Raw genomic sequence first — 27,733 nt, 5'->3', positions numbered from 1 at the left:
AAACTTGCACACAAACACGTTTGGCCTGTAAATACCAAAGAGCAAAGTCATCCTACTGTCTCATTTCTACCATCTACAGCTACAAGCAAAACAGACTGCAGAGCTACATAAAAAAAAAACAAGAAAACAAAAAAAACACACACACTCAACGCTTGTCATGTAAGCTAGAAGAGATGAAGCGCGCACACACACACAGGGGTCAGTGTAGATGGGCAGTGACGGATGTTTCTTTTTCTGTCACGCAGTAAAAACTCAGTGCAGGTTCTGATTGTGTTTTGTGAGCACTGCCCTGCTACACTGAGTCAAATATTTGTCTGTTACAAAATGTGTTCGCCCATATTGACTAATCAGATGTGCATCAGGATTCCTTGTAATTATGCAGCTGTTCTTCTGTATCGCTCTGGTTCTAGTATCCAATCAGTCTCATTTATAATGATTTTGGGAGGAGTGTTTTTGCATCGCTACAGAAAGAGAACATTGCAAGATCCTGGTGAGCACAGACTACACAGCGTACATATTTTATGTTCTTCTGGCCTAGTTGTGCTCTGAGCTGGACAGCTCGTGGTTATAAACATGGGCGGGCCGCCAGGGAGCCGTATGGAAACAGACGTGCTCTGTGATTGGCTGAGTGGGCAGAGATGGGAAAAAGTATGCAAAAATGTCTGAGCAGCAGCAGCAGCGGCAGCAGCAGCAGCAGTGTTGCACTGTTCCATCAGCGCAGCACAACCACAAACTAAGAACAACAGGCTGATCGTGCATCTGATGCTCCGGTGAAAGATGTGACAAGCATCAGACGCTGCAGATGTGACGGGGCTGAAATGGTGCAGCGAGGGGCCATGACAACGTGTGTGTGTTTGTGTGTTGTCATGATACTGTGAGTGTGTGCTTATGAATACACAAATAATACAGTTTCCATGTGGACACAGTGCTCTCAGTTGTGTGTTGGGTGCAAAGTCGTTGCAGCTGTTGACATTACCTTCATCTTACTAAGCAGGGTCCTTAAAGCCCTTTTCAGATCGGGGGTCTTCTCCGACGGTGAGACTGCCTGCCACTGCAGAGGAGAGTTCAGACTCAGCGCCCAGCCCACAGACAACATGCTGGGGTGGGGCGGGCAGGGGAGGGCGGGGCGCAGCTGGATGAGGGTGGAGGGAGGCGAGAAATGGGGCAAAATGGAGTTGACAGCGTCCGGGCTCTAAGGGCCATGAGGATGGGGAGCCACAGGAAGGATGGCGGGTGGTTTGAGGAGGGGTGGGTGGATGGGGGTAGAAGTTGCCCATAACCGCAAAAGCTACCGCAGTCAATGTTGAGATGAAGTTCCATATGCAACGCAACTGAAAATGTGATCTATGGGTGAACTATGTTCTACTAAACAGGAAGCGACACAGGGAGTCATTCTAACAATTCAAGGTCTTAATTCCTTGTACAGGCTGTTAAAGGGACGTGATAAACAGTGTAGGCAACAACTAACCCAAACTAAGCCTAAAGACTGTCTCTACATTTGTGGGTAAGAGGAGAAGGCCACAGGCCTCACTATCAATCGCTGCTGCAGAAGTATGACATCACAGGGAGCTAACCAATCGGTCGGACACGTGGGATGGGGGTGAGAGTCCTGCACGCAGAGGCTGGGATGTTTGTGACGGATGGGATAGAGGGAGGAGTTCTTTCAATGGGGAACAACGTGATCCGTTTTCAGCAAATAATTTCATTTCTAAATGACTACAATCACATGGCAAGGACACAATCATGATTTGTATTTGGACAAAGCTCTGCATTCAATCTATAACAATGTGTCCAATTAGTTAATTAAAGTTGGAGTGTGCAATTAAGACAAGATTAGAGGTTTAGTTCCCAGTAAGGCCAACCAGTCCTAAACTGTCCTCTCTTATTCCTGATCAAATCTTTTTAGTGATAAGTACAGAGTCAACGACGTATGGAGCTGTGTAAGAAGTGTGGATGTATGTACTGACCTCTCTGTCGAACTGTGAGAGGGGAGCGTCACCACAGTCCATGCCTCCTCCAGAGGACAGGGAGCTCTCGGAGGGAGAGGTCATGGTCTGGCGTTTGGATCCGTAGCTGCCTCCTGACAGCTCCCTGCGCAGGGCGCTGCCGTTCTGGGAGGACGAGCCTGAGAAAGGAGGACAGATGGAGGAAGTCAGTCCTGTCCTGCAGGGATGACGTTGACTACAGTGGGTTTTGGTTCCAAGAGGTTTCATGAGCTGCTGTTACTCACGTATGCCCAGTCCGCTGCTGGCGCTCATGGAGCGACCCGGCTCGGCCCGGTTCTTGGTGATGGAGGGGATGCTGACTGAACCGCTGAAGCCTGCGCGGCTCTCCTGAACACGGACGTTCTGGTTTAAACACGCACAGAAAAAAAAACGCACGCGCACACACAAACACACACACACACGCACAAGGCAGAGTGCAGTGCAGGGGAGAGGAGAGGAGTGAGGAGTGAGGAAGGTGCACAGTTATACACACTAATATGTCACGCAGGTGTCATGCTCACACAACTCAACACTGATGTAGCCTATATGTGATTGACCGTTGAGGGTTAGGCAGGAAAACATGCATTCATAGTCTCCATAAAACACATTAATGTGACTTTTGATGCATATGCACAACAGGTCAGGTGGAGGGAATCAGTGAAGGAATGTGACTGTGGGTTTATTATGTGATTCTACTCAGTCAGGTTATAATATGGGAACAACATGCTGGACTCTCAGACACTGTTTCTGTACAAGCAGCACGTCTACACACAACTGTTTCTATATGTTTATGTCTTTGTGTCTGTGTTTAAAAATGTGCATATTTCATGCTTGGTTTTCACTTGTGTAATATATTATAACTTCATGTTTATGTGTATTGTGTGTGTGTGTGTATTACCATAGGCAGGTCTTTAAGGATCTGGATCCCGTCTCCTGGTCCCATGTGGGCCACGTGGTTGAAGTTGGTGGGGTTGGAGATCAGCTTGTTCCTCATCTCTGGATCTCGCAGCATCTCTCTGGAAACACACACACACAAACAAAAACAAAAACATGAGTAGAGGAACGAGTGCAGGTGCAGATGTGTGCAGCAGAGTCAGACTGAGGCTGTTGTAGAAGTGATGTTGATGATGATTTTAGAGTTTACTACAAAACTAATTTATTTTTATCCACTGTTACAGTCTTTCCCCCGTATATTTTGTTTAATGAGCTGACACATTTTATAAGCTTTTGCAACATTAAAGCACATAAAAAGTGATGAATAACACAATACAGGGACGATGAAGATAAAAGTTAAAAGCAGTGATGCTTATTCGATTGCTAATAAGTCCAAGGGAAAGACAACAAAATGAAGTTATAAGCTGTTGCACATAAAAACACAAGCTGGAAACATTTAAAAACTAAAATAATACAGATAAGAAGAGCGACCCTAATAAAAGAATTACAACCGCTGGAAAAACTGTCAAGAAACTTCAGTCACAGGTTGTGAAAACACCTTCCTGGTGTACAGTGCAACGTGCTGCCTGGTGAACTACCTCCTCTGCTGAAGTCGCTCTTCCTCTGGCACCCTGAAGGAGAAGCGTCTCTTGTTGTTCATGCTGCGCACCATCTGCTTCCTGCTGTTGTCTGACGTCTCCGGAACGACCAGCTCATCACCTTCTGGGAGATCACAAGAAAGTTTCCATCAGCGACTACAGAGTGTTGCGAATGTACACACAGAGTGGCTGAGAATAACATCTAAGCTTCTACAGCGACTTAATTTGCTTTTCTGCTACGATGCATTAAATAAGGAACAGAAGACACATTTCCATTCAACTGTTTAGACTCTGCTACTGACTGTCTCAACAGCTACATATCCTGCTGACTGATCCAGACACACAACACACATGTAAATTCTTACCAGCCATCTTGTTTCTAAAGTAGATCAGCCGGACTGTTTCCAACCCCAGCAGGTTCAGAGAGCCGTCGATGTTCAGAGGTCGCACCTGCAGAGAAATCAAAGAAATCCATCATCAATACATTTTCAATAACTGAAATGTACTCATCTGTTTCTTTCAAGGAATTTATGTAAACTTAAAAATCTGGATTTTATTCATCTGTTGATGTTCCAAAAGAAACAAAAAGAAAGAATAAAACCAGGTTACTACGGTGACAAGGCAAATAGAAATCATTCATTTAATCCACCAGGTGGAGCCAAAGATGCTTCATTCACTTGACATTTCTTCTTGTTTCTGCTGAAGCTGCAATTATGTCACATTCAAAGCATTCACCTTCTTCAGTGGGATGGTCTGGATCCACTCCATGGTGTTGACGTCAAACACGTCCACAGCGTTCTCACTGTACAGTGACAGGTAGGGGGCGTTGTAGCCTGGAGAAATAAAAGATCAAGTTAAAATCTCTTTGGTAAGGTATTTTTTTGCAACACCTATATATCATTACTGTATGAATTAATTTCTACACTTACAGGCAGCGTTGGGCACAGCTGGCCACATGAGCTCCTGCTGACGTGACCTGCGGCCCTGAGAGTCCACATATACTCCTATGGCGCTGAAGCACAGCAGCAGCTCCTTGCTGGAAATTTCCACGGCGCAGAGGGCGTCCAGGCTCTGCTGGGGGATGAAGGCCAGTGTGTGGTCCTCGTGGTGGAGCAAGTTGACCGGGGACGTGTCACCGTGGACACTGTGATCAGACAACACAAAGTCAAGATTTATTAGATTGAGATTTCTTTTAATAAGAAAAAGCAGAACACTCAAAACCACTACAGGAACATCTCTAGTGTATTTAAATCAGTTGATAAACAGGTAGAGTACCTGTAGCGGGTGAAGCCGGACTGATAGCCCACATAGAGACGCTCACTGAGCAGACCCATCCACTGGACGGGCCCCGGGGCCTGCAGCTCTCGCAGCCGACGGTGGCGTGCCTTGCTCTTATTCACCTGGAGTGCAGAAGACAAATTGGTTTTTAAAAATGTTGTTGTATAAATGTAGGTTCCTATGAATGGAGATAGCAGTTTAGATATGGAGGAACGTGTTTGGCTCAAGAAGATAAGAAGAGAATTAGCAACAGTCTCTTAATGACTGTTGTTTTTGGAGCCGTTACAGAAGACAGCTTCCCGGTGAATGAGTGAAACTGTTGTTGGTTGTGTGCAAAGATAAGTTAGTCAGTGTTTTCTGACCTCGTAACATATGATTTGTCTCTTCATAGCCACGCAGAGGCAGGTGAGCGAGCCGTTGCGGACGGGGCCGGAGACGATGGTCTGGCAGCCCTTTGTCTCAGCTAGCTTGTAGGACTCGGTCTCGCGGCCGTCCAGGGCCTGTGTGGGGAAGAGACGGACGTGACGGTTCCTGCCGGAGATGACGGCCAGCAGCTGCTCCTGAAGGATCAGGTCGATGTGGTGCACCTTCTTGTTGTCCCCCACCCGGATTATTTCTGAGGATGGATGGAGGGAGAGGGGCCGGAGTGAGCGAGGAAACACATGAGAAGAGAACAGAAGCAGATCTGGAGACAGATCATCAATCCTCCTTCTCTATCTATGTAAACACATCTAAAAACAGCATTAACAAAACAAAAAACAAGGACATAGAACTGGGCGCCCAGCTTCCAAGCGGATCTTACCATCTTTGGTGACATGGATGACAAAAAGGCCTTCCTCGTTGCCCAGGGCGACACGCTCGTGATCTGAGGAGCAAAACAAATAAAAAGAGACGACCATTTCAGAGCCAGACAGGGGACAGAAAAGGGCATTCTGCGCAAAAAATGTTCCAATCTGCTAACTTCTATTTTCATAACACAGTGGGCGCTGAACCGCCGAGCACAGAGGGTTTCTCGGCTCTAATTGGTTGTCTTATGAATTCAGCCTGGAGCCACAAAGGCCATAACGATGTCAGACAAAGATTCAGCTGTATCTGGAACAGCTAAGCTAAAAATACACAAACAAGGAGCTATTTATCTTTCAGATGATGACACGGTAAAGATTAGATGATAAAAGGAGAGTGTGTACATCTGGGATCTTGATGAGCAGCAGCGGATTTACAGATGCAGTAAATTCGGTTTGGTCAGTGCATCTGTTCTCCGAGCTCGCGTGTATTTCACGTCTTTCACGCCCACCTATGATAGCAGCAGACTGTGTTGTCTTGATGAGCGGCAGCGTGCTGTCGTAGGCCTCCTTGGGGATGTAGACGAATCGCTCCTTGAGCTTGTTCTTCTTGAGGATGCGGTGGAGCTCGTTGAGGAGACCCACCCACTTGTTCCTCTCCTGGTCGCTGTCGGCCAGGATCAAGATGGAGGGCTTGTGGCTGCTGGAGGGAGAGAGCTGGGACGCCGTCACCTGAGGAAGAGGACGGGGGGACGGAGGGAGGGTTGTGAAACGTCACGTTAAGGCGCGTTTCTGTTGTTTTTAGCTGTTGATGCGGCACTATTAGATAGAACTTACTCTGAATATACAGGGGATGTCTTTGCGGCTGGCGTGGATGACATCAGAGGCCAGGACAGAACTGACTGAAAATTCTTCGTCCCTGGATGAAAGAATGAGGTCGAAGGTTAGACATGCAGGATCCCTTCACTGATTAGTTGATTGATAGAAAATTAATCAGCAACTGTTTTGATTATCGGTTATTGATTGTTTAAGTTGATGTTTGCAGGTAAACTGAATATTTTTGATTTTCTGAACTGTTGGTTGGACAAAACAAGACATTTGAAGACGTCACCTTGGATTGATGTGCACTTTTTACTGTTTCTTGATGTTTTAGAAACCAAATGAAAATAATCAGCAGATTAATCAATAATAAAAATAATCATTAGTTTCAGCTCTGATTTACAGTATGTTAACATCTTCTACTGCTTCATTTCAAACAATAAATCATCCTGGACTGAAGGTTCAGGATATTTAGTTGACATGTAAATATAATAAAAAGGTTATTTTCATTATTGATCTTTCTGCAGTTGAGTAATTATTTGATCAATAAAATGTCAGAAAATAGTGACAAATGGCCATTAAATTTCCTACCATCAGTCCAAAAGCCAAAGATAATTAGTTTACTATCAGAGAAAACCAGCAAATATTCATACATGAAAAGCCAGAGCCGAAGGATGGAATAATTAATCAGTTGTCAAAATAATTGTTACTGATTAATTTTCTGTCCATCAACTAATAAATGAATCAACTGACTGTTTCAGCTCTCGTGTTTATGCTACATGTGAGGACCTGCTTTGTGGTCGTCTTACCTCATATCTATGACTTGGCTGACGACTACACTTGGCTGTGTTGCTTTTCCTTCTCCAAGTTCATAGAGGAACAGTTTGAAGTCACAAACCACAGCCATCGCCCTCTGCCAACCCTTCTTCACCCCTGTTGGTTTGGGCACCTACGACAGATAAAGAAACACAGTTTAGTTATTTACCAGTTGGACCAGTACCAAAGCTTGTAATTAAAATACCTTCTTGAGTGTTAGAAATATGAAGGTGTCAAGTCAGAACTGTATGAAAACAGGTTTCATTGCTGCTTGGTGCATCTGTACTTGAGTGTGAGGAGTCATGGTACTGTAAGAAACCTCAAATCAATGCATCCACCAAAAGCCTTATTTTGTTTACTTTTGAGTGGATTCAGACAGAAAATCTGGTTTATTTCCAGAATAAATAAACAACTTAAGACACCAGTGCTTGTCCCAACGTCTCCAAACATCTACATTCTTCTCAACTGACTGTTCTATGTTTGTGTGTTGAGGCAAACAACCAAGTCACCAACCAACAAACAACCGAGGCCTTTGTCGGTCTCACTCACCCTGACGGTGCCTTCGTACGCGGTACCGATACCCCTCTGAGGGTCGATACCTAGCGGGCCCTTCGTCTGGTCCTGTGGCACGGGACACACAGCCGGAGCCTTGTCCGCACATGTTACGTGGCAGGAGAAGTTACAAACTGGACGAAGACACAGGAGGAGACGATATGAAGACAGATGAGAGGTTTGAGATGAGAATATATGAACTGGAATCATTAAGTTATGTAGGTTTTGAGTGTTTCTACCTCACGTTATTCATTTTCTTACCTTCACAGGTACAACCTTGACGTATGAGTCCCACCATGAGAGAAGTGCACTGGTTACACTTAGTGGGCGTGCTGAATGACTTCACCACAAACTGATGTGCTTTGGGCTTTGGAGGGCGAGAAACAAACGAGTGGTTATTAATCTTACATGAGGTTGATTGTGTAACTGAGGAAGTGTGACTCCACAGAAAAAACGTCTAACCTTAGGTGAGGAGCGGCCGATGCTGCCGTAGCCTCCTGAGCGCATGGTGGGGGTCTGGACTGTGCGAGGAGGATGGTCTATCAACTGCATGAGGGAACAAACAACAACATTAAGCAGTGAGACACATCAATGCATCTTGGCTGGGTTTTTTCCCCCCACCGATGCTGTTTTTCATATACACTGGACAACATTGTGCTAGGGTGCAGTTGCACATTTTCTGCACATTTCCATGGAGCTCTACATGTTTTAAATTAAGTCCATTATTACTTTTTAATTTGAGAAACTAGCAAAGCAACTCTGCTCCCATTTTGACTAACAAGCACTTTTCCGAATGCCATTAAACAGAAACAGACTCAAGTCACAGTCTGGACACTGGTTTTCACTTGCAACATCATATTCAATAGTGAAAATGTGCCAGGTTCAATTTAGATTGGAGTCTACTGCCAACCTCAATGTTCTCCTACTTATTGTGTTGTACTGCTGTTTCTTGCATTTCTCCATAATCGAGTTACTTACAATTCACAAGCGCTGACCTATCTGACAGTCTCAGTATTGTGAGTTCCTCTAAGTAGCTGTTTCAGCTGAACATTTAATTGCAAATAGTCAATTGAACTGGTATGGAAAATATTTGGACCCATTTTTTTCTTGTTCCTCCACATGCCAGACAAACATGCCATGTTTATGAGAGAGGTTCCTACTGCTCGGCTTCACTATTCTTCATCATTTTTTCCTGTCCTAATGTTCTAAACTAAAATAAGCCTCATCAATCTTTTTTATTTCAGCATGTAGCAGTCACTGTGGCCTGTAGACGCTCGGCTAGACTTTGGGATCGTGGGATTGTCTGACCTCTATGGGCTCCATATCGCTAGCCATGGAGGGTGAGCGCGAGCGGGACTTGAGGTGGGACTTAGGGTCCTCTTCCCGGGATGGAGTGTTGGAGGGGGTGAAGTTATCCATAGAGTCCACCTGAGGAGAGGAACAAGGTGGTGATGAGGTGGAGGGACAGAGGAAGATGAGAAGAGGAAGGGAAGGAGACAGAAGGGAAAAAGAAGTACAAAGTGTTAGTGGAACCAAATAAATCAGAGAAAACTATACAGCATCCATGCTTAGGGAGGGGTGGGTGCCATAATATACCAATGGAAAAAAAGAATAAACAGATATTGTGGTCTGGACTTTGAAAGCTACTTAGAGAGACTGACCACAACTTTATTGTTCACCATGTATAATAACATATTTCAGCCCACAGACCATGCTAATTGGTAACACCGCAAGCGTACACCATCCACCATGCATTGGTGATTCATAGAGCTACACTGAGGAATAAAAAAGGAAAAATACACACACCAGTGCACACAGGCAGCACATGTAGCAATACCCAATGTGATTAAAATATAAAACAATCAAACCAATTATTGCCCTTGACAACAAACCCATCACAAATTAAAAAAAAAACCCTGCCATGCAACCAAACAGCCACAGTAAACATACACAGGAAATACACAAACAAGTGAAACATTAACATGACGAGACGGCACATTAAGAAAAGCTCAATGGGAGCGATCACAGAGCGCAGTGATGGTGCTTACACGTCTGCCTTTGCTAGCTGGGCCAACGGATGGCGAGCGCTTCAGTGGCAGGAGGAGAGGCAGAGAGTGGCAGAGACACAGAGATGAGTGAATATCAGAAAAGACTGAGCTGAAAACACACATTTGAAAGACAAGCTTTTATTATATTAAACTACTGTAATGTCCACCAGGGTTTAACTGAAGGACAGAGGCTGGAGAGTGAGGAGATGGGTGCTAATGTAGAAAAGTACACATAATGATGGGGAGGGAACAGCTGGGAAAGTCAGTATGGAGCACGACGACTACTAAAGATCAGTTTCTGGCTGAAAAACCTATAAACAGAAGATTAAGGGGTTTATGAAGGATTTTAAAAATTATACTGTGCACTTTATGGTTCGGTTCAAACCAACTCCTAGCACTAAAAAGCCAAAGTGGAGCCATTCACATGGCCCACTAGCCTACGATCACTAGCCAGCACCTGCATACTGCACTGCAAAAAATGCCAAGTGTTTGTAAGGAGTATTGCCCTCATATTTAACCATTAAACCTTTAAAAAAGCATTATTAGGGTAAGGTAATTTCTCTCTCTCTCCAATATGATTGATAAAACTTGAATATATATCTTTAAACATAATTTTGAGTGATGCTGAAACAATGTCATATAAAATGGGAAAAATGAATATGCAATTAAGTAAGATTTCCACCTTATAAAAATGACAGGACTGACATTTTTTGCAGTGGATCCACTCTTCGTCACACTTGCACTGATGCACAGACTCACAATCACAGACGCATGTACTCACACAGATCTACACCGTCTTTGTCGGCTAGTAAATATGTTCACAGTCCTACAGCATACTGCTACTGTTGCATACACAAACATGAACCTCCGCCTAGCCAGGAGAAACTTACGTCTTCCCAAAACTCAATTAAAGAGGATGAGGAGGAGGAATAAGAGTCCTGATGTACCAGAGAATGAAGCAAGGAAACAACCAAAGAAGTAAAAACAAAAATAAATAAAAATCTGGGAAAATTCATTGGAACAAAAATGATAAAAACCACGAAAAAGCAACAACACAGAGATAAAACTGAAAAATAAATCTGATTCAAGACAAAGAAAATGACGACAACTGATGGTTTTAAAGTTTCTTCTGATCAAACATTTTAAATCTTTTAATTCTAGACAGATATATAGTTGCTCACACCTCCAGTATACTCAAAAACGTCCCAGTAAAGATTCTTTTGCTGATTAACCGACGAACACTTACATCAAACTGGTCGAGTGCTGAGGTGGGAGCGTTGAGAAAAGCCAAGAAGGAATTCTGGGAATCCTGGTGCTTGACACCTACAGACACAGAACAAATAACACAACCGTGGTTAAGTACGTGATATTAAAACATCAAAGGGTGACTTAAACAAAATGAGTCACAGGACTGCTTGTGAGAGGTGGGGGGTGTTTCATATGACCTAAGTAACAATACATTTTCATGTACATAGCACATGATTTTATTTCTCAAATATGGGGGGCTGACGCAAAACCCTCTAATAATGGGCCCCCCGGTTGTAATATAAACCCTCTTTACAGTGATAATCTCTCAGGAAAAGTTGACAGCTCAAATATGAAGTTCTCTAATGCTGTTTCAGACCACTGTGGTGTTGTGGATGTGACCATGACAACACCACCATCTACAGCAGTAGTGGTGGCTAAAGTGTCTTTTTGTTTGCATTAATTTGCCATTAGCACTTTGGGGGTCAGTATGGATAAAATATGTACGTTAAGACTTGCGACGCTCGAAACAACGACATCATTCTTTGTGAGTTTGTTTCATATTTTCACTCGTACCTCTGCGTAGCCGCAGCTCCTCCGTCTCCTTCTTCAGCCTGTCGATCTCTGCCAGGAGTTCTTGATTTTTAATCTCCACCTCCTGCAGTTTACTGGTGGATCAGAGAAATACATTAATGCAGCAGATGTTAACCATGGGGATGGAGAGATTTTTTTCAGAGATCACTGCCAAAACGCTCGTACAAATCTGTTTTTCAGTGAACAACTGCTGTTATAAAGTATCCGTACCATTCTGTGGAGATGTTGTTGGCCTTGACCTTGTTCAGCTCGTCCTGGATGCCTTGTTTGGCCCTGATCTCAGCGTCCAGAGCTGACTGCAGCTCCAGACGGGCCGACATATCCAGTTTGGCAAAGCGCCTCATCTTCCACGGCATGTCCTAAAACAGGAAGGAGGGGTTGAAAAACGAGATAGAAGTTAGCAAATAATAATGCAGATCCATTACTACATCAATAGGACATAACATTAAAATGTAACAAAATGACTTTATCTAATTCTATTATCCTGGAAAAAACTACTCACACATTGCAATTTGATTCATTTCACAGGTTATAATCACAGAATACTTCCGTATCAGCAATAACAAGCCGTTTTGTTTCATTCAAGGGCATCTACAGCAGTTATAAATTGTTTTTGTGTGTGTGTGTGTGTGTGTGTGTGTGTGTGTGTGTGTGTGTGTGTGTGTGTGTGTGTGTTTTACCGTGGCTCTCGCTCCCAGGCTGGTGTTCCTCAGTCCCTCCAGCTCTTCGGTCATCTTTGTGGCCAGAGCCTGCAGGTAGCCGCGAGCATCCTTCTCGTCGCTCACCCTGTAGCAAACCCACACAAACACACAGATTAGCATTACTATACATGAGAGGACGACAAAAACTTGGCATCACTCTTTATGTACTGTGACCCTAAAACAGACTGCCATCATCACTTCCACACTTCATTAACTGCACACAAACAAACCAGAGCGCCTCATTAGTCCCCAACGCTCAGGCAGAATAAATATTCCCACTCTTAAACATATAAACACCAAACTCACCATAACTCAAATATACCGTGACTTTCACATGCACACACACTCAAAATGTGTAACATGCCTCATTCTGCACATCACCATTTTCATGTTCACACCCAAAAATAAACATTTAAGAAGACTGCATATAGTTTTTTTTGTTCAACAATTAATGACCTCTTAGTGACATTTTGTAACATATTCACAGCACATCATTCCCACCAGGGGGCGACATCGATCACTGAATTCTTCTAAGAGGAAATTCCAGACTCAACATTTGTATGTGCATGTTTGGAATGTGTGTGTGTGCGTGTGTCTGTGTCTGCATGTGTGTGTGTGTGTGTGCGTGCGCGCGCACTATGTGTGCTATGTGAAGACTGCAGGCTTGTCCAACAGAGGGAAGGCGAGCAGCTGGCAGGGTGTCAGCTGCAATGGGAAGTGATCTGTGAGGAAGGGAGGGTCAAGTAGCTCTAAGATCTTCTGAGGTATGTGAAAAATGCTGCAGTTATACTGTGAGGTAGCAGCCATACACTGCTAGACAACATAGGAGTGTGTGTGCATGTGTGTGTGTGTATTTCATGAGTAAGGCGGAATTAAAGACTTTCTTTCAGTTTGTGATATTGCCTCAGTGAGAAAGTATACACCTCAGCAAGTATTTAGAGACATTTCAGGGAGTTGTTGTGTCTCACCATTGGATGATTTCTGTGATCTGGGCCTCCCAGTGAGCTACACTCTCCTTTTTGTCAGCCAGCTCCCTCATCTCGTCCTCCAGCTGCCGGTTGGAGCTGCTCATCTTCTCAAACATGCTTGTCAGCTGAGGGAAAAAGCACATGCGCACAGGTCATATTAAACTTCATATTAAAAGAGCACAGAGTCTTAAAACCGTCGTTAGGAACTATGGGACCTGGTGAATGGATTAATTAATATATAAACACACACCGTGACATAACATTTGAAAGCGGTGTAATGAGTCTAACAGGTGAGCAGCTGCTGTGCGACTACACGCGGAGGTGTCGGTCGGGCCTTGGAAGTGACGATTGGTTCAATATGTACAGTACATGTGGAAAATTAATCACTGTATTGTTGAAGGTTATGGACGGATTTTATGATTCAACTCCCAGATGCTTCAACCACACTGGACCACCGTAGGAGGTGTGAGCATTCACACACACACACACCTTCACACACACAGAGGGAATCTAAAAACGTTCTCCTGAATCCTTTAATATGAGAGGTGTGTGAGCACATTACCATGGTGACATCATTTCAAGTCTCAAACTGCCCTATTGTTTGCTCAAATACCTCATTTTGTGGGCACATTTTTGGCGTCTTGCAACCTTCATGACTGTGAGGTAATATTCAAGCTAAGACAGTAATTTAATATTGTTTTGCAATGGCTTTGCAGTCCTGTGGGTGACTGCCAATAAATGTTTAGGATATCTTTGAGGACAGTCATGGTCATAAAGGAATGTCAGTGCTTAGGAGAAGGCCCTGAGTCACTGAAATAAACATAAACATGCAGCGAAATGAACGCTGGCTTTTCAGCATGTACCGTTACTCTTTGAATAAGAGCCTACCAAATGCCATATGCTTTATTCTGTAATGGTTTCCCTGTGATGTGATCACTCCATATGACAATATTTAATTGTAACAGCAGGCTTGGATAGCTGACGGATAATGCAAGGACATTATACCTCATCAGAAACACATTGTATAATATGGTTTTAAATATATAAAATCACTCGAGGTGCTTTTGATTTCTCACTGCTGACATTTAACAATAATGGAAACAACTCTTGCAGAGTAAACGACGTGCCTCTTGACTTATTTTTAAGTATTCAACTGTTCGTTTTGGATAACTTTGGCTTATATCAAAATGTGCGATGTGCTCGTTAGATCATGTTTCAGAATGATGCTCCCATGCCCAGATGTGATGAAGCAGATATAACATGGTTGCACCTGGAACCACACATATGTTTCCCCAGGTTTGGAAATGGCCATCAAACAACAAATCACGGCTGTAGCTAAAGCTAGCCTACTCTACCAGCTACATGAGGTCAGTTAAAAAAAACAAAAAACTAAAAAAACAATGGACCTCATGCAAGAGCCACTAGTACGACAAAAATGTTATATACGAGTGCACCGCTAACATCAGTTAGCAGCTACATAGCTAATTAGCTGCTCAGCTGCAGCATATTAAACAGCATGTAAACATACCTGCAAATGTCACTTCGGACACGTTAGATGCTGGTTTAGTCATTGCTCTTCAAAATCTCTGTTATTTATTTATTTATTTTTCCCTCCAGGTCCCTAACACGGTGACTGACTCTGCGTGAACGCGCACCTACTTGTGAACTGGCAGCATTCATCAGGCTGAAATGAGGGATTTTGACAAATTTGAGAGTTTGGTGAATCTGACTCAGAAGATTTGCATGAGTAAGCCACGAGAGGGGAAAAAGTAAGAGACGCTCAATAACTAAAGGTTGTGCTGGTAAAATAGTCAGTCGTCAATGTCTCGAGTAGTGAAAAATGTCTTTATAATTGAAGATGGAGTGGCTTGATTTTGCAAAGCAAACAGAGTGGAAATTATGTGTCTCCCTTGAAACATTAGAGCAGTTGAACGATAATATTTTCAGATACTCTTGGATGTATTGAAGAACTGTTTTGTGCAAAAGACTGAAGACTATTCCAGCCCTAATCCGTCCTGAGTGAAAATATAATTTTTCAGCATGTGAAATAACAGAATAATACATTAAATAGCAACAGAGATATGTGCTATCATTCCAGTGGCATCCACATCCATATTCTCTACATTTCATCAAGATATTTTCTCTTTTTTTTTTTTTTTTTTTTTTTTTTTTAAATCAGCTACAGACTTTCAAAACAACACGTAGACATTTTATTCCATACGTCAAAAAGCCTCCTACTTCTAGGACATTGTTTAAATTGGGGGCCTTTTTGAACTTCCAAGAGCGATTTCCAAATTCAATAGAGCGTAATCCAGAGAGTCATTCCATCTGACTGTGTAGGAGGCTACAGGGTGTTTTTATGAGGGATATTGAACAGTGATTTCTTTGGCGCTGCTAGGAGAGAGGGGGTGGAGTGAGGAATGTGATGAAAGCACTTGGGCCGAACTAAGAAGGGTTAGGGCAGGTTAGGGAATTGTGGTCTTTTGCATGTGTGTGTTTTAGGGAGATAAACAGATCGCTAAAAAGCTGAGAAAGCAAGACAGAAAAATACTGATACAAAGAGTGACAAATATTGAAAAAGAGCAAGAGAAAACTGACTTGTGTGGGTGTTTTCAGAGTGATTTTGGTTCTGTGTGTATATGTGAATACATATCTTACCTTATCCAACTCACTGGACAGCTTTTTATTTTCTTCAATAAGAAGAACTCTTTCTCTCTCATACTTCTGCTTGTACTCGGTCTCAAACTCTTCCCGCTCGCTTTGGCTGGAGAGGAGAGAGAGCACAGGATTGTTAAACTTGTGACACTGTATAAAACGTAAATTTATTCCCTAAATATAATCAACAACTCTTGACTCTGTCATTTTAACATGATACAAACTCTGCCCTTCAAAAACCAGAGATTTTGAGGAATTGTTTTCCACTTTCCAACCTCCTGAACTGAAATGCTAATCTTATGCAGCGGTTTTATAACAATGTAAATACAAACACATCACAAACACAGTCAAATGTTCTCTACGTCAAAAAGCCTCATTTCTCCTACCTTTGTTCATGTGTGGGCCTTAGCTCCACACATTTCTTCAAAAACCTAAATCAAAGGCTCGGTACTAATACCAGGTACACATTATTCAGCCCAAACACATTAATGCAGTTAGAATCTGATACAGCCGTGTGTTTAAAAATGAATTAGAAAGTAGTGAGAATAATATGTCAGTAACACCAGGCAGGAAGGTTAGGCTAGAGGCTACAAAAACAAATCTCTAAAGCTTTCTCCTCAAAAACAAGATTTTATTAAAATTTGATTAGACCAGCGGTTCTCAAAAATGGGATCAGGTGCCCCTGAGTACCTACCAGGGGGTCTCCAGGAGAAAAATAAGTTATTTCTTGGTATTTAACCTCTGAGTTGGCACATTTTGACAGAATGTTTTTTTCCCCGACTCAATGAACCATTTTCACCCTCTCTGTACCATTCAGAAACACAGTATTATTTACTCAAATCAAGTCCTCAACCAGTAAGTTTAATGAGTTAAGTTGTTTGGATTCAGAAATACCTAAACTGAGTGAATACAAATGAGTAAAACAACAACATATCATCTCTCCAGCGCTGTAACCACAACTGCTTGACTGTTTGCTTTTAATTTTCATTTTGCAGCTCAGGAATGTGACTAACTGAGATAAACATGAGAGTAAAAAGGGATTTGCTCAGTTGTTAAGCTATGTCCACATTTGTACGGGCTCGATAGACGTCTGCTTGGTTCCTTCAACTTGACAATTGTAGAATTAAGTTAAAGATGCTAACTATGTCATGGCTAAGTAGTGGGAAACCACAGATGCTACTACTGGTAAAATGTTTGCACTAATGGTACTGTTTGGTGCCTTGGATTAAAGCATCATCTTTCATATTTGAAAGATCAATATGGAGGTATGAAAATACTTGAGAACCCCTGGGTAAAGACAGAGTTTTACCTCTTGGTGGGTTAGGGCTAACATAACTATTGCTAACTATTCAAAAGAAACAGCACTTCACAGCTACACATTTATACCAGACAGGGAATTGAGCTATTTTTTAATATAACTGTAATTACCTCATGCAATCATCACTGGAAAAGACAAAGAAAACAACAATAATACTGTATCATCACTGTTTATGGTGTTGGATATCACACATACACAGTACAGCAATACCACTAACCCTGCTCTACACCAACAAAAATATTTGTCTTAATCAGAGGAGACTGGTGTTATCAAATAATGGTTACAAACTAGCCCAGAAATCAAAGACAAATGATAAAATACCTCTCCCTGCGAGTCTTCTCCAGCTTGTCTTTGAGCATCAGGATCTCTTTCTGCAGGGCGAGATGCTGGCTCTCAGCGTCCCGCAGCTCTTTACGCAGGGCCTTCAGCTCGGTGCCATGCTGCGCTTCCCGGCGCGCCAGTTCCTCCTCGTAAAGGACTGTTTTCTTCTCCAGATCTCCCCGCAGGCGTCCCACCTCCTGGGACTGGTCCGCTGAGGCTGGGGTGGCAGGGGAGCCGGCCTGCTTCACCTGGGTGGAAGTAGTGGAGAGAGAGAGATTGGGACTGATTAGTTAAGAGACATCAGGAGACAGAAAGAAAGACGGTGACAGCGAGAGAAACTTAAGAGGCAATCTAAATGAATCTTTGTATTAATCTAAAAACGGACACAAAGCACACAGAAACCTACCATGACACAGCTTTTCTTTTAGATTGGACATTTACAATATAGTCTCTAAGTATTAGGACAATAAAAGGTTGAACTGCTGACTTTTAGCTTTAGTGGTATTTAAGGGTTTTCTGAGTTATTTGTTTCTTTGTGTTCTTGTGCAAAAAAACTCAAATCAAACCTGAGAGGTAACACTTAAACTGTGTAGTCATTGTTTCATTTCAAATCATTTACACTGAGGTACAGAGCAAAAACAAAAACAAACAAAATAAATACTTAATTTTAAGGACGCGCAGACACTCTGTAGATGAACAGGTTAATGTTCAGTTGTGTGTGTTTGCACACTTACCTTAAGCCCTTCCAACTCCTCCTCCAGCTGTCGGCTATACTGCTCGTTCCGCTCTCTCAGCTTCCTCTCCTTCTGAGCCTCTGCTGCCTGCTCCTCCGTCTGCGCCTCCATCTGATCATGGATACACACATAAACTCCAGTGACTGGATGAAAGTGTATCATCATACACTATTTATTGCTCACACACCGGGATGAAAAGTAGGAACCTTTTCACGTACGCAATACAACCCTAACCTACAGAGCTGTAACAAAAACAAACGCAACTTAAAACATTGAAACCACACATGTAACTACTGCACTAATACACAAGATTACATTTCAGTTTCCTTTGATTTTGTGGCCTTATTCCACTGTTTTTAGCTGTGTAGGAACATATGGAGACTTATTATGACTATTATGCATAATATTACTCTAAACTGATGAAAACCTCCCCACATAATCTCCATAATGTTTTTACAAGTGTGCAGACACAATTATTACACACTGGAATAAAGCCGCTGCCACATTGTTTCCAATTTACTGTGTAAATATTCATGGAAATCTATAAAAAATTCTAGAAAGATGATACAGATATAATACACAGAGAGGAAAAGTTTGATTGGTGCACCAACCAGTGAAGGAAGGGGAACAGGGTGTGCTAGCAACCACAGGGAGTCTACTCTACCTCCTTCTTGGCCCTCTCGGCCTTTCGCACCTCGAGGCGGAGAGCCTCAACCTTCTGAGTCTGACTCTCCATCTCCTCCTCCTTGTCACGCAACTGGCGAGCCAGGCGCTGCTTTGCCGACCTGCGAGGAAAGTTTCAGAACCAGTGGTAAATAGACAGAAGAGAAACAGAAAGACAAGATTTCTACTGCGATCAATTCACTGGTGATTAACATTAATAACCAAGAAAGCAATTATGAAATGAAACGATACAGCACATTAAGCACCATAAAGAAAGAGTTGCTACATTACTGCCAAGTTAGCGCATAAATCACCACCTATTATTATAGTGTGTTCATAAAAGATTATATTTCTAGACAAACTCAATATGGCATTAAAATTCCTCAACAGGAAGCTGTGATTGTGGAGAAACAAGGAAGTGTGTTTGCTGAGGGAAATGGTGCACCGTGGCAGTGATGCTACCTGAGGTCTGTGAGTCTCTCATTGAGCTCAGAGAACTCCTGCATGGCCAGTTTTCTCTGACTGTGGGCTTCCTTTAGGTCTTTCGACTGAGACTTCAGCTTCTCATGGGCCTCCATGAGGTCCTGTCACAACAGAGAAAATGTATGAATACAGATACACACTGAAATCCTCAATATGAGGAATTTTATATGACTTTTTCTGGTTGGCCATGTAGCAGTGTGGCATGTAAGACTATTTACTTTTATGTCATTGTGTGTGTAGACAGCTACAATGCAGGGTCTAAGTGCTCACACTCAATACATCAGAAAAGCATGTATGAATGAATGTATGAATAATAACGTCATTTCAAAATATTACAGAACAACTTTTCTGCAGAAAAATAGCATCATTGTTCCTCAAGTTAACATTGTATTATTACAGGTCATATTAACTATAGTTACAGATCATTTTTCCAGTGGTGGAATCAGTGCACAGTGTCAAAATAAATAACACACACACATACCTTCTGCATGTCGTCCCTGTCCTGTGTGAGGCTCTTCATCTGTTTCTCTAGAGTCTTAACATGTTTGGATGAGTCCTCCAAGTCCCTACGAGCCAACGTCACGTCCTCAAGCTGCTTCTCCAGTTGGCCTGAGTCTGACACACACACACACACACACACATAAGTTAGGGTTAGTTTGAGTGAAAATGTTTGTAGAACAATGGTGACATTTTACTGTGGTTGTTTAACTATGTTCTCAAGGTTTATACACAATCTGAATTCTGTTTAGTGTTCCCTGACTAAAACTCAAATTTGTCTGGTGAAGCAGTAAAAGTAACTGGTGAGTTTCAGCCACTATGGTTGGTGTTTAAAAAAAGTTAATATTAAATATCAGAATTCCTGACCAGCAATCTGCTTCTTGAGGATGTCGATCTCGCTCTTCAGACTCCTGATCTCCACCTCCTTGTTGGCGCTGAGGGGGCCCTCGCCTGTTGGGTGCTGCAGCGCCTGAACCGTCTGGGTCGACTCTGTGCCAGGTCAGGTAAGAGGCATCAGTTATGTTCTTTTTAATCAAACATAGATGTGAGGGGGAAAATACTCAAGACAAGTGGGATCTAAATATGATTAATTTATTTAGATGATGAAAACATCTGGGCCATATTGTCATGCATGCCAGATAGACCAGAATATGAATGTGCATTAACATGTTTAGCCTCCTTTTTCAGCCTCACACCTTGCAGTTTGCGGCTCAGCTCTAGTTTCTCCTGCTCCAGGCGGCGGATCCTCCTCTCGTAGGCCTCGGTGGCCAGGCTGTCCTCCAGGCTACGCTGGACATCCAGGTCCACCTGGTCCTGCCCTGCCTTACCCGGCTCTCCTGACAGCTGTCGCAGGCAACCCCGATCAGATATGGTGCTAAAGGGGAGGAGGGCGGGAAAAGGTTAGGCAGTGAAGAGAAAGGTGCAGGAGACATGAGATCAGTGACGTTCAGCGACAGTGATAAAACAGAGTGGTGAAAATGGGTAAAAATAGCAGAGGATTAGTGATAAGTGAAGACAAGAAACCATGTATATAGCAGAGAGGTGAAGAATTGGCATAATGGTGTTAAACAGAAAGAAAATTCAACATGAAAGTGTTTGGTTAAGGAGGAGAAAGAGCACAGTAGGATATGACAAGAGAAACAGCAGGGGGAGGGAGAAAGAGGAAGGGGAAGTGGACAACACAGATAGAGATGAGTTGAAAGATGAGAGGATGTTGAGTCATGGAAGGAGGAGGGAGAGGGAGGGGAGGGTGGAGGAGAAATGACAGCGACATAACGGCACATGGGGAGAAAGAGAGGGAGAGAGAGAGTAGAGGGACAGCGGAAAGAGAGAAAGAAAAAAAAGGCAATTATCACTGAGCCTTGAAGAGATAAGAAAGCAACTGGTGGGTTTTCTCACGGGTAGCACTTCAGTGTGAAGACCTACGCTCCTACGCTTCTTAAGATAGAGTGAAAATGTTGGGCAGGATTTAAAATGACTAATCACATATGAAGCCAGCTACTGATAAGGTGTCTCTTTTTTCAAGACTATTTATTCCTTTTTCCATTTTCACCCTTTTAATCAAAATTGCAGAGAAAAACTAGAGATCAACAAATCATCCACTGAAGGAAGACTTTCCAAGAATGATGTGATATGACCAAAAAAATGTAAGCAGTAATTAAAACCAACGATCCTCTATGTCCTTATCTTTTTACATATTTGTTCCCCTCGGTAGCACTTACCATTTACTGGTGTAGGTGAAACCCACAAAGGGCAGGTGGTGGCCGGAGAAGGCAGTGTGGGAGGGAGGGGGCATAGTCTCCTGAAAGCAATGAAAAAAATAAATAAATAAAAAAAGACAAGTGTGATTGTCATTATTTTCAGAGACTGCAAATTGTATCTGATACACGAGCTTTAAAAAAAAAAAAAAGAGCACATTTACAGGCAGAAACAACACAAGTACATTTTTTGTCTGTTGATCCCTGGATGACCCTTACCGAGTTCTTGAGGCAGTCATCGTCCACATCGAAGTTGGAGGTATCTGTAGGACTGCTGACCTCTGGGATGTAGGGGGCCTCACACATACGGATGTTGTCCCAGTCAATGCCTGAACACAAGAGAGAGATCACAGATAAAGCACAAGATAATTCAGGATTCATTAGTTAATGAGTAAACAGAAGAAATTCCAATGCAGTGGTGTTCACTGGTTAAAGCTATTAAAGAGTATTAGTATTGTCATGCTGTAATATATAATGATATAGTGAAGTTAGACTCACCAGAGAAGAACGGGTGCTGCTTGAAGTCCTCGATGCCGTTCTGTCCCAATCGGTGCTCTCGACTGCAAATGAGCCGACGAATCAGATCCTTTGCGTCCTCTGAAACGTCTGTTATCTGCTGTGGAAACTGGAATCGCTCCTGTGCAAAAGATAATTCCCAAATAGAAAGCTATGTTACAATTAAGTGTAGGCTTCATATTCTCTGTCAGTAGAAGTGTTTTACATGTACATAGAAGCAGCTTAAAAATCTAGCTCAAACTCTATAAGCTCACCTTGTGGTTCATGATCTTGCCATAGGTTTCCACGAGGGACTCTGCATAGAAAGGAGTCTCGCCGTACAGCATTTCATACATGCAGACGCCCAGGGACCACCAGTCGCACTCAGGTCCATACTTGCCTTTCCCATCCTCCATAGCCTGGAGGATTTCTGGGGAGATGTAGTCTGGGGTTCCCACCGCCACAGAGGACTGGACCTATAAGAGGTACAAAACAAAAGTCAACATCCGATCCAAAAAAAAATTCTTTCAAAAAAGGTCACATTGAGACAAAAATCTCACAAAGAAGCACTATTCCAGTTCAGCCTGAATGCTAATCAAAGTAATGATGATGAGTTACAGGCTGAAGTCTTGGAAACAGGAAAGATGGATACCATCACTCCAGCAATAGCAAACAACCAAACAAAGACCTATTAAACTTTCAGACCCCCACTTCAGGATGAACTCTGTTGCCTGCACTGTTTTTTGTTTATCGTACAAGATGTTTGTACTGTTATATGGAGCTCGGAGGTCTGTTTCAACGCATTTCAAAGCATTTTAGAGAATGTACCTTTCATGCTGAATCCTGAATCAAAGTCAAAGCAGTAAATAAGGAAGATTTATGATTTAAAAATAAAAGTTTTTCAGACATGACTGTCATCTTCAAGTACCAAAAGTTCCCAGAGGAAGACAGACAGCAGATGTTGGAGAGGGGAATTCAAAGAATGTTGGCATCATGTCTATTTATTAACAGATGAGACACTAAAGAAATACACTCTTCTCATGATTCACAGTTTCAATCTAGACGTTTCAATCTGACAAAGATGTTCCAAGAAGTGTCCAACAGGGGCTGAATTTGTTTTTCCAAACGGTCATATAACCTGGTCACTATGTTAACATTGGAGGAACAAACCGAGGCACTGATTTGATTCATCCATTTCATTGTGTCATTTTTCTTTAATGTAACATCTGAGGCGGACTTTTTTTCATTTTTTAGCTTGAAGAATTGTCTGAATCATAAACTGCAGGCACAGCCAAGCAGCTGAACCACACGCTCCTCCTGGGAGACCCCCAGGGGGTTGACAAAGAGGTCAGTAAAGCTCTGGTATGTTTGCTTTGGACCAGAGGAGGCATCAGCAGCAGTGTGGTAAAAACTTACCGTTCCATCCTCCATGAGTTTGAGGCAGGAGCCAAAGTCGGCCAGGCGGATGTGGCCGTTCATATCCAACAAAATGTTGTCGGGCTTAATGTCCCTGAAAAAAGACAGAGCGAAAAGACAAGGGGGGGAGGGGTGGGGGTGGGAGGAAAAGACAAATTGAGCAAGCAATTACTGGGAGAAGAATGAAGATGAAGAAAACAAGACCTTCTTCCAAACAAAACAATACTTATAAGACTTCCAAAACACACACAAGCCTGATCTCATATTACAGTGCAACTCCCTGATCAATTATCATCAAATTAAATTACATAACCTGGGGACATTCAACTGTCTTGACTTGTCTGTAAGGGCTCCAGACTAATGTTTTACATTGGTGGCACTGGTGTGCCTAACTTCTTCATTGAGGTGCAACAGCATATAATTTAGGTACACCCAAAAGTTTTCACCACGCCTTTTGGCACCACAACAATACATTTTAAACGTTAACTTGCGTTACCTCCCATACACATAGGTAATTTCTTAACACATTATATAACTGATTGTAAACGTTCGTTATTTAAATCACAGCACACTCAACAATAACTTCAACTGTTTCAGGATTAGGCATCTTAGGACCGGGACGGGGGGGGACAGGTGAACAGTTACGTCCACCGATGATGTCAAATCTGAGTTGGACCTCTCAGAGCCAGGGACGAGTTTAATCAACGCTGCAGTGTTTTTCTTGATGAAAAAATAATCAATAGCTCTCTTCATTTTGAATTATGTTTTAAGGTTGTGATGTCGCCCACGATTTTTTCTCATTTGTGCGCAAGGAAAGTGGGAGGAGCACAGTCTCACACATACACACAGAGACTTGTACGGCACATGTGCAAGATGTAGCCTGCATAAAATCCTGCTATACACTGACATAATAATCAACAAAGGATATTTTATATTGTTTGTTTAAAGCCAAATGTCTATGTGTGTTTAAGAATATTTTTATACTTCCAAAAAATATCAGACCTGCTTAATTTCAGGCGCACCTGTGTGACCAATAAAAATGTTTAGTCGCACTTGACAGATTTTTGGTTGCACCCAGGAGCCCTGCCTGTGAAGCTTGTTTATAATAATTCAGATATATTTGTGATTCAATTAAGTGTAATTTCCCTAAACCCATTTATCAGCAGCGTGGTAAATCTAAATTAACCAAAAGAAAGAACAAACATTGGAAATAGTTTGATTTGTTGTGGGAATTAGCTGTGCAGAAAGTGTGTGTGTGTGTGTGTGTGTGTGTGTGTGTGTGTGTGTGTGTGTGTGTGTGTGTGTGTCTTCATGTCCCATGAACGGGGGGTGTGTTTTTGTCTGGCCACAGAACAGGACACAGCTTCAAAAAACACACACAAACACGCACTCTGTTTAAGGAAATATGCAACACACAAACACACTCCCACAAAAAAAAAGAAAGAAAAAAAGATCCCCGAGTCCTAAAAAGACACAATCCCCTGTTTTTCTTTTTTTTTTCCTCCATCTACAATATTTGTGTTTGTGAGTAGAAGCGGGCAGGCTGGCTGGCTGGGTGGGGGGGGTGGGGGGGGGCGTTACTGACAACAAATTCTTTTACAGATATGTACATGGTGGCCACTGTAAACGTTCTTCTCAAAATGCATCTGTTCTGCATTACTACTGCTGATGATATGTTTACAATATAGATACAGACTGTGGCTGGATTCCAGTCAGTGGGATTAATTGCTACACAGGGCAGGAGTTTTCTGTCTACCAGCTACAACGGCTGAGCCATTTTTAGAGGTTTTTTAGAGTGGAACAGGATCATCAGAGTAGCTAAAGGACTCGGATAAACAGCGTGTATCAACATTTGGTTGGTGGCATGTGTTGGTTTCTTTCCCTGTGTTCTTAAGCCCTCTGCATAAAGAATATTTTCAAGGTAGATTTGTCCAGGGAGTGGTGAGTTTTGCATCATTTGCAACTTTATGAAACAGTTGTCTACTTCATGTAAGCAAAAAAAAAAAAAAAAAAAGTAAATATGTTGCTGGAAATCTTCCAGCATGTTAAACAGGTGGTCACTGACAGGTGGTTTGTGTTGGGTTACTAGTGCAAGTGTTTCACATAGCAGTCTGAATGTAGATCACTGGCCTAGATCTACAGCCAGGCCTGGTCTAGTCCGGTCTCGGCCCATAGTGGGTGACTCTCAGCTTGTGCTACATGAGTGATTCCAGAAACAATCAGTCCATTGGCTCCTTTGTCCTCACTGACCCTCTGGTGTCAGTGTTAATATTTTGAGCTTGAAATCCATATTATAATAATGGCAAAAACATGCTAAATAACCCAAATGTTTGCTGGCCTGGACTGGTATGAAACGGAGATGTCACTGTATCCCACCGCCGTGGCTAAATATAGACTCTGTCCTTGTCTGACCATTCCACTGATTTCCCCAGAGGGCAGACCATGTCGAGCCCTGTGTCTGAGGCCCTTTTATCAACATTGAACCACGACACGGCTCAATACACATGGTATGGAGGGCACATGAAAACCTCTTTAGAGTACTGTCAAAAGTGCACACACACACGCACACAGAACATGCAGCCACACACAAATGCCACTGGTTAAGGGGAGAATGTGTAACTTGTAAGTCAGCTAGACAGAAACTCAAACATTTGATGTCACAGGTTAAAAAACTGAGTTGGTGCTATTTCTGTCCGGTGATGTGAGCGCGGCTCTGCTTAAAATAATAAACCTGATGTTCAACACAAGCACACACACCCACCTCTAACTCATGCACAAACACATCCCTTACATAATAATGCTAACACCAATTTAAAAATATATATTTATAGAGTACTCCTCTAAAAGTTCTTGTGTGGTTTATGGAGTAAAAACATGACAAGGAGATAAAACAGGAGCACAACTTGCAAGCTCAACACATTAAAAAGGTCAAACTCCGACAGCCTGTTAAGAGTGACTACACAGTCTGCGTGCACGCGTGTGCATTGACCAAACTATTTAATTTGGTAACAGCAAATTATTGCAGTCTTTGGAGCTACAAGAATAACCTTTTTTCTTCTATCTTTACTAATGACTTTGGCTCTAACTAGCGCCAAAGTTTCACTATAGAGCACAAGGTTATACATGATACCTCGTATTTTTAGATTTGGCTTCAAACAGACCTCAAGCCAGAGCTGTCTGTCTAGTAAAAGTTACACTGCGGTCACGGATTAATTCCAGTGCATCCTGAAAGACAATCAATGTGATAACGTTGCCTGGCGAAACAATCAATTTTTGCCAGAGCGAGGCTTCAGGATGTAAAAGCTAATCAGTTAAAGTTGAAAAATTCCCACATTCCACTTCACATTTTTCTCAACTTCTTTTGAACTACTCAATAAAGACATAAGACTATAGCCCAAATCTCAGGGACTTTTGTTTTCGCTTTTAAAAGTGAACTGATATAAATTGGCTTTGAAGACAGCTTTTTTTTTTTAGTGGTGGTTGAAGACAGCTTTGATGTTTCTGTCTTCAGCTAGAGATCTCTTCAAAGCCAGATGTGAAGCCTCTGTCATTTTCCAGTAGTGTTAATAGTCCCATCTCAGGGGGCTGCATGGGGGGTGGGCTAGCTATCACTCTGCTTCAGAGACACCACTAAATCTCTTACCTATAAAACACAAAGGATTAAAGTAATGTGCGCACATATGCGACTTGTACAGACACATAAAAGTTGGGCTCCAAAATGTAGAAATAAATTGACACTTACTTTTTTACCAAATCACAGTGTGCATCCTGAGTTACTTATAAGTCTTTTTAAAGACCGTGACTGCTCACAGATGAGTTCCAGATTGGACATCGCTTTCCAAAGAGGATACTGTATATAAGATTTTGGACTGCAACCACATACTAAACCCAAGTGCATACATCCACGCAAACCAATCTGGAGTAACATAAGCTTGGCAGGCACAAACACACAAAAATAACTGACGTGATGCATACTTCAGGTCAGACTATCAAAGACAGCATAAAACTTGGAGACGGTGGATTAAGATTTCTTGGATCAAATTTTTACATCTCTAAGAGGACATTTCTCTTGG

General features: G+C 42.4%; 1 protein-coding gene across 9 annotated transcripts in view; it reads right to left on the bottom strand.

Annotated features, from left to right (window-relative positions):
• Nucleotides 1-27,733, bottom strand: part of cdc42bpab (CDC42 binding protein kinase alpha (DMPK-like) b) — an 80,272-nt gene that overhangs the window by 4,170 nt on the left and 48,369 nt on the right. For 3 of the 9 annotated variants that reach the window (XM_067573399.1, XM_067573400.1, XM_067573401.1), the window contains 38 exons: nucleotides 23,661-23,754; nucleotides 22,520-22,720; nucleotides 22,248-22,386; nucleotides 21,969-22,078; nucleotides 21,714-21,793; nucleotides 20,688-20,866; nucleotides 20,359-20,481; nucleotides 19,976-20,109; nucleotides 19,474-19,595; nucleotides 19,013-19,133; nucleotides 18,349-18,459; nucleotides 17,615-17,862; nucleotides 15,979-16,084; nucleotides 13,321-13,445; nucleotides 12,332-12,437; nucleotides 11,862-12,010; nucleotides 11,634-11,725; nucleotides 11,059-11,135; nucleotides 10,703-10,750; nucleotides 9,813-9,851; nucleotides 9,073-9,192; nucleotides 8,227-8,310; nucleotides 8,026-8,131; nucleotides 7,762-7,898; nucleotides 7,206-7,345; nucleotides 6,415-6,496; nucleotides 6,090-6,309; nucleotides 5,598-5,660; nucleotides 5,158-5,411; nucleotides 4,793-4,917; nucleotides 4,447-4,661; nucleotides 4,253-4,350; nucleotides 3,883-3,967; nucleotides 3,518-3,641; nucleotides 2,884-3,001; nucleotides 2,231-2,348; nucleotides 1,968-2,125; nucleotides 977-1,051 (listed from right to left, as the gene is read on the bottom strand). In XM_067573399.1, coding sequence (XP_067429500.1) covers nucleotides 977-1,051; nucleotides 1,968-2,125; nucleotides 2,231-2,348; nucleotides 2,884-3,001; nucleotides 3,518-3,641; nucleotides 3,883-3,967; nucleotides 4,253-4,350; nucleotides 4,447-4,661; nucleotides 4,793-4,917; nucleotides 5,158-5,411; nucleotides 5,598-5,660; nucleotides 6,090-6,309; nucleotides 6,415-6,496; nucleotides 7,206-7,345; nucleotides 7,762-7,898; nucleotides 8,026-8,131; nucleotides 8,227-8,310; nucleotides 9,073-9,192; nucleotides 9,813-9,851; nucleotides 10,703-10,750; nucleotides 11,059-11,135; nucleotides 11,634-11,725; nucleotides 11,862-12,010; nucleotides 12,332-12,437; nucleotides 13,321-13,445; nucleotides 15,979-16,084; nucleotides 17,615-17,862; nucleotides 18,349-18,459; nucleotides 19,013-19,133; nucleotides 19,474-19,595; nucleotides 19,976-20,109; nucleotides 20,359-20,481; nucleotides 20,688-20,866; nucleotides 21,714-21,793; nucleotides 21,969-22,078; nucleotides 22,248-22,386; nucleotides 22,520-22,720; nucleotides 23,661-23,754 — 4,726 coding nt within the window. The remainder of the gene's footprint in view (nucleotides 1-976; nucleotides 1,052-1,967; nucleotides 2,126-2,230; nucleotides 2,349-2,883; nucleotides 3,002-3,517; nucleotides 3,642-3,882; nucleotides 3,968-4,252; nucleotides 4,351-4,446; nucleotides 4,662-4,792; nucleotides 4,918-5,157; nucleotides 5,412-5,597; nucleotides 5,661-6,089; nucleotides 6,310-6,414; nucleotides 6,497-7,205; nucleotides 7,346-7,761; nucleotides 7,899-8,025; nucleotides 8,132-8,226; nucleotides 8,311-9,072; nucleotides 9,193-9,812; nucleotides 9,852-10,702; nucleotides 10,751-11,058; nucleotides 11,136-11,633; nucleotides 11,726-11,861; nucleotides 12,011-12,331; nucleotides 12,438-13,320; nucleotides 13,446-15,978; nucleotides 16,085-17,614; nucleotides 17,863-18,348; nucleotides 18,460-19,012; nucleotides 19,134-19,473; nucleotides 19,596-19,975; nucleotides 20,110-20,358; nucleotides 20,482-20,687; nucleotides 20,867-21,713; nucleotides 21,794-21,968; nucleotides 22,079-22,247; nucleotides 22,387-22,519; nucleotides 22,721-23,660; nucleotides 23,755-27,733) is intronic. The other 6 variants (XM_067573402.1, XM_067573405.1, XM_067573404.1 and 3 more) reach the window with 6 other exon arrangements.

Source organism: Thunnus thynnus, chromosome 18 (assembly GCF_963924715.1).
Source record: "Thunnus thynnus chromosome 18, fThuThy2.1, whole genome shotgun sequence".
NCBI lineage: Eukaryota > Metazoa > Chordata > Actinopteri > Scombriformes > Scombridae > Thunnus > Thunnus thynnus.
The sequence above is the reverse complement of the archived record's forward strand: the minus strand, read 5'-3'. Positions and strand labels throughout refer to the sequence as shown.